General features: G+C 40.4%; 1 protein-coding gene across 1 annotated transcript in view; it reads left to right on the forward strand.

Annotated features, from left to right (window-relative positions):
• The first annotated feature begins 3,795 nt into the window (after window positions 1-3,795).
• Window positions 3,796-16,578, forward strand: part of C7H11orf49 (chromosome 7 C11orf49 homolog) — a 188,494-nt gene continuing 175,711 nt past the window's right edge. Inside the window, exon 1 of the mRNA XM_044259211.1 lies at window positions 3,796-4,049. Coding sequence (XP_044115146.1) covers window positions 4,004-4,049 — 46 coding nt within the window. The 5' untranslated portion in view covers window positions 3,796-4,003. The remainder of the gene's footprint in view (window positions 4,050-16,578) is intronic.

The raw sequence follows: 16,578 nt of genomic DNA on the forward strand, positions 1-16,578 counted from the left end.
ACATTTTCTTTTTTCTTTGCAAATTCTCCCAGATCTCTGGATTGTTGGCTTGTAGCAGTTCAAAATGACTTGTCTGTAAATAGCATTTTTTACTTTAAACATGTTAATCCCATACACTGGCATCACACTTAGTTTCTACTTTGCTTTCATGGAAGATAAGTCTTTTATAAAGAGCCCAGGAACTCAGCATGAATTTCATGACCTGCATTTCTTAGTAGCTACTTTGCCCTTAGCATCTTTTCTGCTTGATGAGTCGATAAAAGCTTGTCCTAGTTTCTTGAACCTATTTTGTAGCAATAATTCAGCCTGCATTTTTTTTCTTTCCTCATTGTTTCCTTGAAGTTTAAAACTATTTAGTATCTTTATGTTTGCTTTTCTGGAGTTTTCAATTCCAGGGAGAAATTTCTTCCCTAGCAATCTCTTCATAGGTCCTCTCCAAAGCTAGAAATGTCTATTAACTTTCTCCTTATAATTAGGAATTATACTCTGATAAACTGCTGTCTGCACATATCCTCTCTTGTGGGTGTTTTTCTGATTGCTTTGAGCTTGATGTTTCTGTTCCTTGTGTTGTAGTAATGACTTTCACATGTCACGCCTTCACTATGCTTTGACCAATTTTATATCACTTGTTTATATTCAGGATTGTGGCGTTATCTTCTGACTTAGTTGTTTACCTGGATGATTATTTGTTTAGATAACATTTTCAGAAATATGTTATAGTAATTTGAGAATCTGAAAACCTATCTAAATTGAAAGCTGACACTTCCCATATGCGGGGCTTGATCCCAGGACCCTAGGATCATGACCTGAGCCGAAGGCAGAGGCTTTAACCCATTGAGCCACCTAGGCGCCCCTGTTTCCACTCTTCTTAAGACCCATGTTGTGTGTTTCACTAAAGAAGTTTCCTCTACCACTGAGGTGTGGCGAAAATCTGTTATCATGTATTCTGATACGTGTGGCAGAAGAGAAATCTAAAAGTAGCTGTTCCTTCTTGGGAAAAACAAATACTATTTGGAAGGTCATCACTTCTGCTTTAAAAATATTTTAAAGGGGGGTCCCTGGGTGGCTCTGTCAGTTAAGCATCCAACTCTCTCTCTCTCTCTTTTTTTTTTTTTTAAGATTTTACTTCTTCATTTGCCAGAGAGAGAGAGAGAGAGAGCGCAAGTGCACAAGGAGGGGAGAAGGAGAAGCAGGTTCCCCGCTGAGCAGCGAGCCAGACATGGGACTCTATCCCACGACCCTGGGGCCATGACCTGAGCTGCCGGAAGCTGCTTAGCCAACTGAGCCACCCGGGCACCACAGCATCCAACTCTTGATCTCAGCTCAGGTCTTGAGCACAGGATTGTAAGTTTAAACCCTGTGTTGGGATCTATACTGGCTGGGCCCATGGAGCCTACTTAAAAATACGTATTTTTAAAAGACTCTCAAGGGGCGCCTGGGTGGTTCAGGCGGTTGAGCATCTGCCTTTGGCTCGGGTCACGATCTCCAGGTCCTGGGATTGAGCCCCACGTCGGGCTCCCAGCTCAGCGGAGAGTCTGTTTTTCCCTCTCCCTCTGCCTCTCCCACTACTTGTGCTCTCTCTGTCTCTGTATCTCTCTCAAATGAATAAACAAACAAAAAAAATCTTAAAAAAATAAAGACTTTCATGTCATTTATTGTTTGTTTTCAAGTTTTAATACGTGCTTATTATAGAAAATTTTGAGAATATGTAAAAGTATAAAGAAGAAAAATGCAAGCAGTCTGTAATTCTAACCCCAGTAAGGCTACCTGTTATTTCTGTGCAACCTCAAATTTTCTTGAAGCCTTAGTCTAGCAACCTCCTACCCTTTTCTTCCTCAATAGACTGTTGAAGACATTAAGAGTGGAAGACTGACTTTAAATATATGGGTCCTTAGGATTTTTATGGAAGGGATGGAGCTGTAGGAAAAAGCTACAAATTGCTCCAGAGATGACATCTTGTTCTTATTTAGCTTTCTTTGAGTCATTAACAGTCGGGCGCCACTGGTGCTGAAACTTATCATTATTATAACCGCAAATGGGTTAATGCCCAAACAAAGCTATATTCTTGGGGCTGGTTCCCAGCTCCACCACACAGATCCCAGCAGCAGCACCCTCCAAGTCCCAGGATAATGCCCCACAAATAAGAGGATGTCAAATGTTCAGCCTGGACTTGAAATTCTCTTCTTTTATCTGGGAGCTTCTAGTTACTGTCAGGGCAGAGCAAAAGTAAAAATAAATAAATAAAAACCAAGCCAACAAACCCTAAAAAAAGAGGCTGTGTGGTTTAGTGGTTAGACCACTAGCCTGGAGGCTGGGATAGTTGAGATCCAGTTCTAGCTCTCCCACCAATTGGCTGGATGATGCTAGACAAGTCATTTTCCTGACCTGTTCCTCAGTTTCCCTGCTTAAAAAAAGGAAGTGCCTTAGAAAGTTTTTATGAAGACAAATAAAATGATCTGCAAATAGCTTCAGGTTGCTTGGAAATAAAATGAAATTGTAGTCCTTAATAATTACTATCCCATTATTTTATTAATAATATAGTAATAAGCCACGGGTGTGAAAGTTATGAAACTTCCACACCCTCAAGCGGCACTGGGGCGGGGGTAAAGCCAGCAATGGGACGGCGCAGGAGGCAAGAGTGGAGGAAGAAAAGGGGGGGAGAAAGCGAATATTTTTATCAAATTTGCAGGACTTGACATTAAATACCAAATTAGTAAATTCATTACCTCGAGATAAATGCTGCTTCTAGTTTGGCTCTGTCCCTTTATCCTTACCACATCCAAACTCAGAGTGACTCATGGGAGCCTAGAAATAAGACATATACAATTTTAAGGCAAAGGGAGAATTAGGAGGTTTGAAGCTCCTGCCGGAGAAGACTAAGAATAGACCATGGACACAAAGCAAAGAAGCTCCTCTTTCCCTTTCTTCCCAGTGTAGGTGGTCCACTGGTTTCACAGTCATTCCTCTGATAGCATGATTTTCCTTTTCTTCTTTCCTTCATTTCTTTCTTTTTTTCCTTCCTGTTTTTCCTCCTTCTTTCTTGTTCTTTTCACAAAAATCTCACTTTGTGGGAACTAACTTAACAAGCAAGGATAGATTGGCCTTTTCCAGTAGGTTTCAACTGTAACAGGACCTAACCTGTTGTGGGGAGTGAGGAGAAACAAAAAGAATAATCTGGAGATCTGGGAAGTTAAAAACCAATTAATACCCTGCCTTCTTAAAAGAGAAGTGAGCAATGAGGCATATGAAGAAAAAAAAAAAAAATCCAATGTGCCCTCGCTTGTGTTCCCCATCCCTTCAAGAAGTGAAGTGTCTTGTTGGGAAAAAAAGAAAGACACTTGGGAAGGGTATCAAATAGTAAGGGATAGCGGTAGAAGGAGGAACTAAAGATAAAGAGGAATTTGAGAGGAAATGTCAGTGAACTCGTAGAGGATTTAATAACCACCTTCTGCGTGTCCAGCCTGGACATGGGCAGAAAGGACACATCCCTGACCTCACAGAGCAACCAAAACACACGCCTGTGTGTGCCAAAAGCCCTTGGTAGCAATTTCGGACTGTAAATAATAAAGAGATAAAAATAGGTCATGGGACATTAAGTGTTTATGGGAATTTAGGGGTGGGAGCTATTATTGTGAGTTAGGGGAACAGCTGTACAAATGTAGGAATCGTAGTTATGAAATTCAGAAATTGCGCCCGCGGAGGGCTCGCAGTCATTTTTCGACACCGAGAAATGTGAGAGATTCCAAAGAATGCTCCACCTCAAATTCCTCTAAAACCAACTCCTCAAGAATGGCAGTCCTCAGAAACCTCCACCGCCGCGAAGCGACGGCTGCCGGAACCGGTGTGGCCAGCTTGGGGTTGCGATACGGAGACTGTTTGCGTGACACCCCCCTCCACCTCCCGCCTCCTCCCGCCGCGTGGTTGCCGTGGCAACGGAAGAGAGCCGGCGACCTGGGTTCCGGAAGCCGGAGTGCTGGAGCTTGGAAGCTACCCTGGTCCAAGGATGCTGAGTCCCGAGCGCCTAGCCCTCCCGGACTACGAGTATCTGGGTAGGAGTTCCTTCAGCTTCGCAGAAGGAAAGAAGTGCCGACGATTAGGCCCGGGTCTGGGGAGGAGAAGGGGAGGGGGCTGAGTGGGAAGAGGGGTCGGGGTGGAATAGGGAGGGGCCGGGAAGGGCGGGGTAGGGGGGAGGCGGGCATTCCGGGGGGCCTGGAAGTGCAAGGCCGAGCCAGGGGGAAAACGGCGTTGGGGGTCAAAGGGCGTGTGAGGTGTACGGGCTCAGGCAATGTGGATTGTGTTCGAAGTGGGATAGGTTGGAGCTGAGAGTTTGGGGGCCCTTTTGGAATATTATAGATCATGCTGGTGGTGGAGTAACCTTGGAACCCGAAGTGCCAACTCAGTCATTCTGTGAACCATCATTTTCCCCTTACAGCGGCCACTAACATGTTTGAGCATTTCTTTTACATTAGGCACAATGCCAAGCATTTTATGTGCACTTTTAAAATTGATCGTCACAACAGCCCCAGGAGGAAATACTGTGTTTTTCGTCCATTTTGCAGATGGAGAAACCGAGGCTAAAGAGGTGACTTGGGTAAATAAGGCCACACAGCTAAAAAATGGTAGAGCTGGAATCAGGAGCTAATCTGCTCATTCCAGAGCTTGACCTCTTGACCACTGAGGCAGTAGCTGTAGTACTTTATTGAGCACCTTCGATGTGTAAGGCCTTTGCTGGGTGAAAAGAGGAAGTATATGTGTGTGTGTGTGTGTATACATACAACTATGCACATACATTTAAAAACAATCACAGACTTTATTTTTTTTAGAGGAATTTTAAGTTTACATAAAATTGAGCAGCTATCATAGAGCTGTTCCCATCTATTGTCTGTTGCTCACTCAGTTTCCCCTATGATTAACACCTGCCATTAAGGTAGTACATTTCTTACAACTGATGAATCAATATTAATATATTGTTATTAACAAAGTCCATGTTTTACATTAGGGATCACTCTTTGTGTTGTACAATTCTACGGGTTTTGAATTCTCCATGTCATGTACCTGCCATTATAGTATCATGTAGAGTAGCTTTACTGCCCTAAAAATCCTCTGTGCTCTACCCATTCATCCTTCCTCCTGCCCCCTAACCCTTGGCATCCACTGATCCTTTTGACTGTCTGTGAAGTTTTACTTTTCCAGAATGTCATACAGTTGGAATCATACAGGATGTAACCTTTTCAGACTGGCTTGTTTACTTAGCAGTATGCATTTCAGGCCCTCCATGTCTTTTCCTGACTTGATAGCCCATTTCTTTTTATCACTGAATAACATTTAATAGTTTGGATGTACTATAACATTTTTAAAAAATGATAAACAGTTCTAATTTAAATTTTTTAATTGGTACTATGGAAATTGGATTAAAAATATGAAGAAGTTTATGGTGAAGTCTCCTCCCCCGCCCTTCCCTCATCTGCCAGTTTTTCTCCACCCTTAGCACTACAACAGTAACCATTATTACTGGTTTCCTGTGTATCCTTCCAGATTCGTTTATTATGTACATAAGGGAGAGTATAGTGCACACTTTTCTCATTTAATAGATCTTAGTGAGATGTCAGTCTTAGAAAGCTTCCTTCTTTAAAAAAAATTATTTTAGCTACATAGTATTTAAATAATTTAACCAATTCTCTATTGGTAGACAGGTTATTTTTAGCCTTTTGCTATCACTAAAAATACCCCACTGAATAACGAGCAATTTTGTTCCTTTACTAGTATATCTGTAGAGACAAATTTGAGAAAGTAGTATTGGTAGGTCAGGGGAATATGCATTTTAAAATATTGTTGGATATTACCAAATTGCCCTCCATAGAGGTTGTACATTTTACATTGCCACTAGCAATGTAAGAATGTCTGTCTCCCCATAGTCTTTTCAACAAAATACATCAAATTTTTGAGTGATTTCAACCTATTAAGTGGCAATTAGTCCCATGCTAGATTTAAAGTACATTTCTTTTATGCAACTGAGCATCTTTTTACCAAGTTTAAGGGCTGTTTGGTTTTCTAAATCTATATATATGGAAAGAGATATATATATGTGGTAATAAAGCTATATATGTGGTAAGAGATATATACATGCACATATATATACACACACATGCACATATGTGGAGATCTATATGTGTATATATATATACACACATATATGCATATACATGTATGTGGGTATATATGTGTGCTTATATGTATATGTAGAGAGAGATTAATTGACTACATTCATTAATTAGTCAAAAGGGCATAGTTATATCACAGATAACTTCATATTAGATGAATAATAGCAATGTTTAGCAAACAACCTTTGCAAAAGATTTTATTTACTCCATTACTCAGTGAATCTATAAAATATTTGAAAATTATAGTCCATTGTTCAGTCTCTTGGGTGTTTTTTGTTTAAGTAATGTACCTCAGAATCTTGGCATGTTTAATACACTACTGCTTTGGTAAATAGAAGTTGGTGGTCCCTCCGTAGTGGCTTTTTAAGGAAGACTAATTCAGTGGCAATGCTGATAATGAATCTACAAAGAAAATCGGAGTCTCAAGTTGATTCAAAAAGCTTCAATGTCCACCTATCCACCTAATATCTGAGCCCTGGGCAAGTGCTTCTTCAGGCTCTGTTGCACATTTAAGTCTCTTAACCCCTTGTCCCATTCAGCATCTGGACAGTCATGCTGCCCTAAACAGGGTCATACTACTCACTGGTTTCCTTATGGTTCATCAACTCATACAACTCTGCTGAAATGCATTTGTCTTTAGCTGAGAACAACCCCTATCCATTACAGTTTGGTTGCTTTTACGGGGATGCTGTTTTGAAGTATTCACCCTCAATCTAAGGACCATTGAAAACCACTCTTTAGGGGCGCCTGGGTGGCTCAGTGGGTTAAGCCTCTGTCTTCGGCTCAGGTCATGATCCCAGGGTCCTGGGATCAAGCCCCGCATCGGGCTCTCTGCTCAGCCAGGAGGCTGCTTCCCCCTCTCTGCCTGCCTCTCTGCCTACTTGTGATCTCTCTGTGTCAAATGAATAAAATAAAATCTTAAAAAAAAAAAAAAGAAAACCACTCTTTATAGATTAATTTAAGAAAATATTTCCTGGTTTTCAAAATTTAAACACCTCAGAGGATTTATCTCATCTTTTATTTTTTTTTCTTTTATAAATTACAAAGTCACTTGCATGTATAGGCCTAGAGAAGAAAATACACATAGAGGAAAGAAAATTGCAGGAACAGAAACAGAAAAGCCAAAGCTAAGTACCCCCTTTGTATGTGTGTCAGAAGACCTCTTTTTAGTATTATGGTAGAAATTATGGGAATATCTATTTGATGAATATCTATAGATTTCCCTTTCTGCCTGCTAGCCAGGCCTTATATTTGACTTTTTGACTATTAGTAAAGAAAACAATCTTTTGGCAGTTGGGTAAACGGATCACCCCACCCCCCGACTTTGTGGATTGGGAACCTGTAATCATACTCTGAAATGGCTTAGGATCTTCAGATCATCATTACAGAGTCAGCTCAGTGATGTTCATGCCTGCAGACATCAGAATGTAATGATAGAAATTGTGTCAATGCCGAGGGCTGAATAGGGAGAGGAGAGTCTGGTAAGGAGATGAAATAAGTATTGAACCCTTGAAAGATTTCCAGCCTTATGAAATCTACTTATTGGAAGCTTCTGCCAGAGGCTGAGGTGTGTTTGTGTATCTGGTTGGGTGTGGAACGCTCTCTAGAGCCGAAGGGCAGCCTGTTCTGGTCCCCAGTTTGCAAAACACACCACCTACGTGCTGACCTGAGTATAAGCACGAGGGTGTGAGGTTTATTTTTGACTCCACCTAATTTGGTGAGGTGCATGCTTTCACTCAGGCTCCAAGTTACCTCTTCTGTTTCCATGGAAACTGCTTATTCTCACTAAGTTTGGTAATTAGGTTGACATAATAGGTAACTTTAGGAAATCAGAGATGGTCTTTCTCCTTTGGAGGCTATACTCTTTGAGGAATTACAGTAAATTGGATATTTTTTTTTTTAAAAGATTTTATTTATTTATTTGACAGAGAGAGATCACAAGTAGGCAGAGAGGCAGGCAGAGAGAGAGAGGAGGAAGCAGGCTCCCTGCTGAGCAGAGAGCCCGATGCGGGACTCGATCCCAGGACCCTGAGATCATGACCTGAGCCGAAGGCAGCGGCTTAACCCACTGAGCCACCCAGGCGCCCTGGATAGTTTTTTTAAGCTGTAATTTTTAAAGCATTTTATATATGCTTAGCGCTGTGCCTTATCTGATTTGTTCTTCACAACCGCTATACAAAGTAGGTATCGTTAGTCTCATTTGGTAGTTATTAATATCATCTCATTTTACAAATAAGGAAATCAAGCTTAGAAAGGCTAATTAATTTGTACGAAGTCACATAGGTGATGATGTGTAGCAACGCCAGGATTCAAAACCATAGCCTGTTTGCCCTCTCTACCAAGAAGATACAAATAGACAAACCGGGATGCTTATTTGCCCACAAAGGGCAGTGATCCTTGCTTCCGTGTTAGAAATGGAGCTCTTACACAGTTCATTAGTTGCAAGTAATTTTCCTGAGAACAGGAATTGTATTTTACTTATCATTGTATACTTCCCTTTTACAATGACACACTTAATACAGAAAGATATGTTAAATCAAATGTGAATAATCTAATTTTAGGGTACAGGTACCCCAAATGTGAGCAGCTAACAGTAACAATTAAGGCTTATTTAGGAACTAAAAAAAAAAAAAGAATTAAGCTCTTACTATGTACCAGGTAACATTTTAAATGCTTTATATATATTAATGCACATGACGGTAACATTTTTTTTTTAAATTTTTATTTATTTATTTGACAGAGAGAGACAGCAAGAGAGGGAACACAAGAAGGGGGAGTGAGAGAGGGAGAAGCAGGCTTCCTGCTGAGCAGGAAGCCTGATGCCGGGGCTCAATCCCATGACCCCAAGATCATGACTAGAGCCAAAACCAAGAGTTAGACGCTAAACCTTCTGAGCCACCAAGACGCCCCAACCATTTTAACTGTTACCTCCATTTGACAGATGAGGAAACTGCAGCATAAAGATATTTAAAAAGTAGTTAGTAATCAGGAAGGCAGAATTCTAATGCAGCAGTCTAATGCCACAGAGTCCATACTGTAAAACTCCATGCTGTCAATACCTTGAGCAACTCCAAAATTGAGGCTCCCTATCGCATAGACTTATGCATAGATCCAGGAGAAAGTTCGAGTCCAAGGGCTTAATTTAACATTTCTGCCAGGAGGGGGCATCCTAAGATGGATGGATCAGGGAATAGTAAAATTGCATTCCCCTCTTGCCACCGGACTCCTCTCGCAGTGGCAGGCAATGAGGAACATAACTTACAAAAATAAACCATTTGGGAGAGTTTTATTGACAGTACTCCCTGTTGTTTGGGTAGCTGTGTGATTTTGAAGAAGTAACTTAACCTCTCTGTGCTTTAGTTTCCTAATGGGCAAAATGTGGATAATAATAATACTTATTCTACATGTAAACTTTTAGAGCAATGCTTGACGGCTGCATTGTGTCTACATTGTGAAAGGAGAGTACAAAGATGAGTTAGGTATCTTTTAGAGCACCTGGGGTAGGTGCTTAATGAATATTAATTTTATAACTATACTTTTTAATTTTTAAAAAGATTTTGTTTGTTTATTTGAGAAAGAGAGAGAGAACACAGAGGAAGAGTGAGAGGGAGAAGCAGACTCCTGTTGAGCAGAGAGCCTGATGCCAGGGCCGATGGATCCCTGGACCCTGGACAGATCATGACCTGAGCCGAAAAAAAGCTTAATGACTGAGCCCTCCAGGCTCCCTTCCCCTCCCCATTTCTTAAAGATATTTATTTATTTGAGAGAGAGCACAGAAGGAGAGGGAGAACTTTTTAAAAAAGTATATAATGCATCTGTGGCAGCCATCAAAATGTGTCCCTCAGATGTCCTGCTGTGGGGATGGGAGGGGTGGGTAATTAACGTTCAACTCCAGCTCTGAATCTAACACCTTGTTCACATGGAGGTCACACTTCCCACAGCCTGCTTCCAGCCAATGGCTGGGTAGGACAGACCCCCTTCTATAAGATACATGACTGATTCCTGTGATGGTGATTTTGGCTTGAGGACTCCCATTGCATTGTTGTCTAAATTCTCTCTCTCTCTCTCTCTAAAGGGTCAACCCTGAATTGTGGTCTATCAGCAATCAGCCTCCTGCGGCTCCCCCAACCCCAACCGTTGCCCTGTGGGATTTCCCCCCAAATATATCTCTTGCATGTCTGATCCTGTCTTGGTGTCTGCTTCTCAGAGTCACTGGACTAAAACAACATCCAACAATCACTGATAAAGTCCCTTCCAGCCTTGAGGTTAATATCATTTCTTCAACCTTGGCAGAGCTTCTGACATAGGACTTTTTCTATGAAGACGACTCTTAAGTGTTACTAATCTTATTTTTTGTATTTGCTGATATCAAAGCACATGATATTTACTTGTCTTACTGCCAGACACTTTTAAAATCATTTATCTATTTATTTATTTCTTTTTGGATGAATCTTGATGAGAAAACTTATTTTTGTTTGAATATAATTAGTGACACTTCCAAACCCAACCATAAGCTAGGAAACGTTGCTATTTACCATAAATTAGTAGAAATACTCTTAGGACTTTAAAGTGCTTGGTTTGTTGCAGAAAAGAAATGACATAAAACATTATAGATGTTACACTAACTTACTGAATCTTTGGAAACTAGGTTTATAATATATAAAACTGGTCACTTTAAAATAGTAATGAGCATATTTACGAGATCATTTCTTCTTCCACCACTTCTTGTTCTTTTCCTTTCTTCTGAATTGTTCTTTCTTTCCTAAATACCCTCTATATAGCAAGACATGAATACAAAGTGTCCCCCCTTGGAAACTTAAAGCCACCCAGAGGAGATGGTATATATTCACAAATGACAGTAACACAAAGTGACCATGTAGGCAGTGTCATTATAGAGCAGGTGAACCGGATGCGTGCCGCAGTCTTGGTGCTTTCCCTGCTTGGCTGGCAGCTTCTCAGCATGGCAGGGCAGCAGTTCCCTAGGCGGCCCAGTTCTGGGATGTGCCTTTGGGCGTTGTTCCCGAAGTTCAGCCTAGGCTCTGTTTCTTCTACCTTTCCAAGGACACTGTAAGCTACTTAATAGATGTAAAAATATACTTTCACTGGGGGAAAAAAAGAGCAAGTGATATTTTCACTGGGGAAAAAAGAGGCAAGTGAATTCTACGGCATGTTGTTCTGGACTCTCACCCACTCCCATTTCTTCAAGGTAACTAAGTTATAGGTGATTTCTGTATTATTCTAGAGTTTTAAAATGGTTCTGTAAATTTTTGACCTCATCCTTTATGTATTTAAGTAATATTAGAATCTTTCCTCCAACTGCTGTCCAAAAGTTGGATTTCACTTTTATCCACTCAAATACCATGTTTGCTAAGTGAGTAATGTTAGGAGGCTGAGTCGGTAAAGTTTAAAAAATAATAATAGTAGATCAGAAGAGACTAATGATCCATTAGCTTATCTCTAGTCGTCTTCCTGTTCATATCCTTCTTAGTATTTAATATTTATCACAGTTATCTTGTTTATCTATCCGTATCCTTCGTTATTGTTTGTTTCTTACTAAAAAGTAAGCCACGAAAGCAGGTCTATTCTCAGTATTTCCAAAATCCAGCACACTGCTTGGCTCAAATTAAGTGCTCAGTTGTTAAATGAATGGTCTGCTTTAAGTAGCAGAATATTTTTTTTTCTTAGAAAGGGAGAGAAAAATCCAGTTCAACAAATAATTACTGAATTCCTGCTATGGAGAGACGATAGACTTTTTTTTTCCCGTCCTTCCATGGATGGGGAAAAAAAAAGAGGAACACTGATTAAGATCTGCCCTGGATTCTTCTGGTTTTAAACTCTAATTATACTTAAGGATAGTTTCCTGCTTGATGCCATAGTTTCAGCTTTTTTGGTTATGTAACAGTAAGATTTAACCCATTTTGAAAAAGTGGTATTTTCAGAAGGAAGGACATTTTGTACACTTTTGGAGCATCTCCAGGAGATCCCGACCTATAGTTGGGCAGGGTAATATGCTTTGATTAAGACTGGAATTACCCTTGCAAACTAATCTCTGGGTTCTCGGAGTTGGGATTGCCCTTGCACCACTTCCCCAGGGGCCTTAGGAAATAGCTCATTCTATGATTGGAATTTCAAGTCAAAACACATTTATCTGAGCAGAATTTTAATGATTTATCAAAGAGAGGAGGGATTTTCCCAAACACATCTGAACTTACCAAATTACTGATCCCATTAGCTATGTTTTCTCTTAAGCACCTTTCTTTGAACAAAGCAATTACTGCTGAAATCATCAAATGTATTTTTCATAAAAGCTTTTGACTAAGTTTTGTTTGATTAGCAGGAACCCAGTAAAAGTAAATATTGTTTGAGAAGGCACTTTCAGAGCCCTTTCTTTTTCTTCATTGAATTAGCTTTTTAAAAGCACTATTCTTTGGAGAGTGAGAGCCTTTTTCCAGCTGTCCTATTGTGTAGCTCAAGGTCTTGTTAATACTATTATCTGGCCCTGAGATTACAGGTAATTGTGATAAAACACAAGCTTCAGTTTCTGTAATCTCAGACAGAAATCTGTTTGTGCCCAGGTCTTCATATCAGGTGTTCGTTAAATTCAGACTTCTCTCACCTGGGATAGCCCCACTGGCCCCCAGTAAACAGAGGTATCTGGCAGGGACAGGGCTGCCTTGAGGCTATTGCCTTTTTTTTTTAATCGGGTGGCAGAACTCCTCCTGTGACCAACTTACACACAACGCGTGCTAAATGGGAAAATTACGTATTTTAAAATAGGCATTTTTGAAACAATAACACTTTTGAATGTGAAATGTACCAAAGGCCACATGTCTTTGGCTTTGCTTGTCAAATGGAGAGGCTGCCAGAACCAGTCGGCTCCATGGTTCTCATGCCCCAAAGTCCTGCAAATTGACACGTAAGTAGACAACACACAAAGAAGCTCAGCCCATGAGAAAGTGAGTTTGGGCGCTTGGGCTGGCCTCCTTTCTCTCTGTGTGGAGTTTTTTTCCAGCTTCCCTTCTTCTGTCCCATCTTAGTTTCTCAGAAAGGAGAGATTAAATGTGTCTGGAATTTCAGCATGTTAACTGCACAGGCAACATGAGGCTAGCACTCAGGCCACTGTTCAGCCTGTCATATGGAAGGAATTGCCTTTCAGGGGAGATTATAATTGTGTATGTAGCCACACAAATGCACATTCTGCCTGGAGGAAAATGCACAGAAGAGGAGGCCTCATGCTGCCACTCAGGTCTCTTTGTAGAGGGCTGCATAAGAAGCCCTCACATGGTGGAGTCAACTCTTTTGGGCTTAATGAGTCATCTTTTTTTTGTGTGATGCCTACTTCAAAAAAAAAAAAAAAAAAGGAAGAAGGAGAAATGCACTTTTCCCAAAGTAGGTTGCTTTTATTGGCCCTGCAGCTTTGTCTGAGTTTTGTACATTCCTGATGACATCATTTACAATGCTAGTGCACAGACAGTAAACAAAAAATAATTTAGCTTTCGGGCATTTAGACAAACCTTAAATAATTCAATTTAGAGAAATGATAATAAGCTTTATAAACAGCGCACACATGAGCTTAAATAACAAGCATGACCCGAATCCTTTTTGGAATGTGATGTGTTGAAAGATGGCTATAGAGAAAACTAGAAGCTTGACACTTTTGAATTATGTGCAGTTCAAACTTGAATCCATGGTCTAGTGTCAATCCCAAGCAGTATGTTCTAGTTAGTGGATAAAATACAGGCTACTACGTGAGTAAGTCATCAAGCTCCTTGGGCCATAGCATTTTCCATATGAGAAAGGAAAAGGTAATATTACCACCTACCTCACAGGAATGTTAGAAGATTGAGAAGATAAACATGTGGAGCTCTTTATAAGGAAGGTATTTTGTAAATAGAAAATGCTATTATTATTCTCCTTGATCAAATTTCCTCAACAAATGGAGTTGATAAAACCTACCTCACAGGGGGCTGAGAGGATGAATTAATTAATATATATCAAGTATCCTAAAATATTTAATGAGATCTAAAGTGGTCTTTTTTTGATAGTCTATAGGCCACCAAAGCTGATATTTAGATGCATGATTGACTTACAAAGTCCTACAAGTATAGTTGGTCTTCTGCCTTGTCTTCAAAGGTTGGCTTGGTACAGCATTGTCAATCTATAAGTAGAAGAAAATAGGTTAGGTCTTCAGGGACAATGGTCCTGCCTTTTTTCTCATCAAGGTTATGTCTATGAACAGCCTATGGAGTCTTGCTAATCTTTGTTGCCGTGTCTGGACATACGGACTGTTTTGACCTTTGCCTTTCCAGCAAATATTTGCTTGTGATTTCATATTTCTAAAGGAGACATACACTTACAAGGAAAAGAAGTGGTTGATTTTTCTCACCTTGTGAACTTTTTCTTATCACATTTCCTAGTAATTAAGAGAAAATAATTATTGTTGAAGGACCTGACATCAGGTTCTCCAAGTGGAAAGTTCTTAAACTCAGCTGAGTAATAAAAACAGCTTTGATTGTTATGTTTAGAAAAGGGACGCCAAAAAGGAATTTATATCTTTTTAAAATATTTATTTATTTACTTATTTGAGAGAGAGAAGCAGAGGGAAAGTGGAGGTGGAGGGGAAGGGCAGAGGGAGAGGGAGAGAGAAAGCAGACTCTGTGCTGAAAGTGGATCCTGAGTGGGGTTTGATCCCATGATCTCTGAGATCAGACCTGAGCCAAAACCAAGAGTCAGGTACTTAAGCAACTATGCTACCCAGGCATCCCAGGAATTTTTATATATATGTAAATATATGTGTATATATATACACAAACACACACACACATATATATTTAAGATTTTATTTATTTGTGAGAGAGAGACAGAGAGAGAGCATGAGGAGGGTGTGGGGGTCAGAGGGAGAAGCAGACTCCCTGTTGAGCAGGGAGCCAGATGTGGGACTTGATCCTGGGACTCCAGGATCATGACCTGAGCTGAAGGCAGTCACTCAACCACTGAGCCACCTAGGCACCCCAAGAATTTATACTTTTTAACAACAAAGTTATCACTGACATCTCTTCTTCTGTTGTTGGTGTTTTCATAAGATTGGAGACACAAGATTTCCTAGGATGCCTTAGTTATAGCCATTTCCAGCCAACAGAAAAAGGCTAAGGGGAGGAGGGGCTCCAGGATAAACGCCTCTTAAGCAAGTAAGGCAGAAGTTAGAAACACACCTTGTGCTCACATTTCCTAGATGAGAAATTAATATAAGGCCCCTGCTAATTGCAAAGGAGCCTAGGAATTAAAGTTCAGCCAGACAATCATGTGCAAGAGGAATAGGAGTACAGATTTTGGGGGATGCAAACAATAATCTGGCATACTTAGTATTTACAGTGGAGAAGTCTCTCCCACTGAGTGTGAGGTGTATTTTTGGTAGCTAATTATCCTTATCCATAGGTGAATCATGGATGTCTTGGAGAAAAAGTTTTAACTTTTTCTCCCCTATCTCTACCTTTCCAAATTAGAGTGCAGAGGTATTTCATTCATTCCCATCCCTGTTCTCTACTCATTCTTTTTTTTTTTTTCCTCTTAGCTCCATGTCTCTTGTCATTTATCTTGTATAACCTCTCTCTTTGTAAACATTTCCACTAATCATGATAGTCCATTTCTACACTTTAGTGAACTCATATAACGATAGGGTTTTAGTTCTTTATAATTGTGTTGGTTGCTGGGTGTTGGTGGTAACTTTGCTGCCAATTTTTTTTTTTTTTGGATTGGGACTTAGAGACCCATTGTAGGAACCTGAATCTTGTCTCCAGAGAGCTAGTTTTACAATAAATAAAGATACTGATCTTCTGAGACTGGGAGTGATTGGTAAAAGATTTGGGAGAACAAGGAAAAGGTGGTGCTGCAGAAACTGGGGGTGGAGAGAGTTTCAATATGGAGGGAGTGTTCAGTGGTATCAGTTGCCTCAGAGAGGTCAAACAAGATAAGAGCAGCAAAGGAGGTTGTTAGTGGCATTAGGTGAGAAGTTTCACTGGAGTAGTGTGGCAGGATGCCAGATTTTCCTAGATGGTGGACTAAATGGGAAGGATGAAGGAGTTGAGACAATGGGTAACCTCACCATCCCCACCCCCAGAAGTCTGGTTACTGGGAAAGGGAAAGGAGAGGGGGTGATAGCAAGAGTAGTTTGTTGTTTTAAATTTTTTTAGATGGAGAGACTTGAATATGTGGATAGGTTGAAGGAAAGGGAGCCATTAAAGAAGGAGAGAGGAAGATCCAGGAGAAGGAAAGGATGATTTACTGCACCTGTTTTCAGAAGCGGGGATCAAGGGCAGAGATGCAAGGTTATTTTGGAGGTGGGAAACCGAACCACATTTATCCATCAGGCATTATTGGTATTATACCTAATCAATAAACTGTTCTGAGATATTTGAAA

Source organism: Neovison vison, chromosome 7, assembly GCF_020171115.1.
Source record: "Neovison vison isolate M4711 chromosome 7, ASM_NN_V1, whole genome shotgun sequence".
NCBI classification, from domain to species: Eukaryota; Metazoa; Chordata; class Mammalia; order Carnivora; family Mustelidae; genus Neogale; species Neogale vison.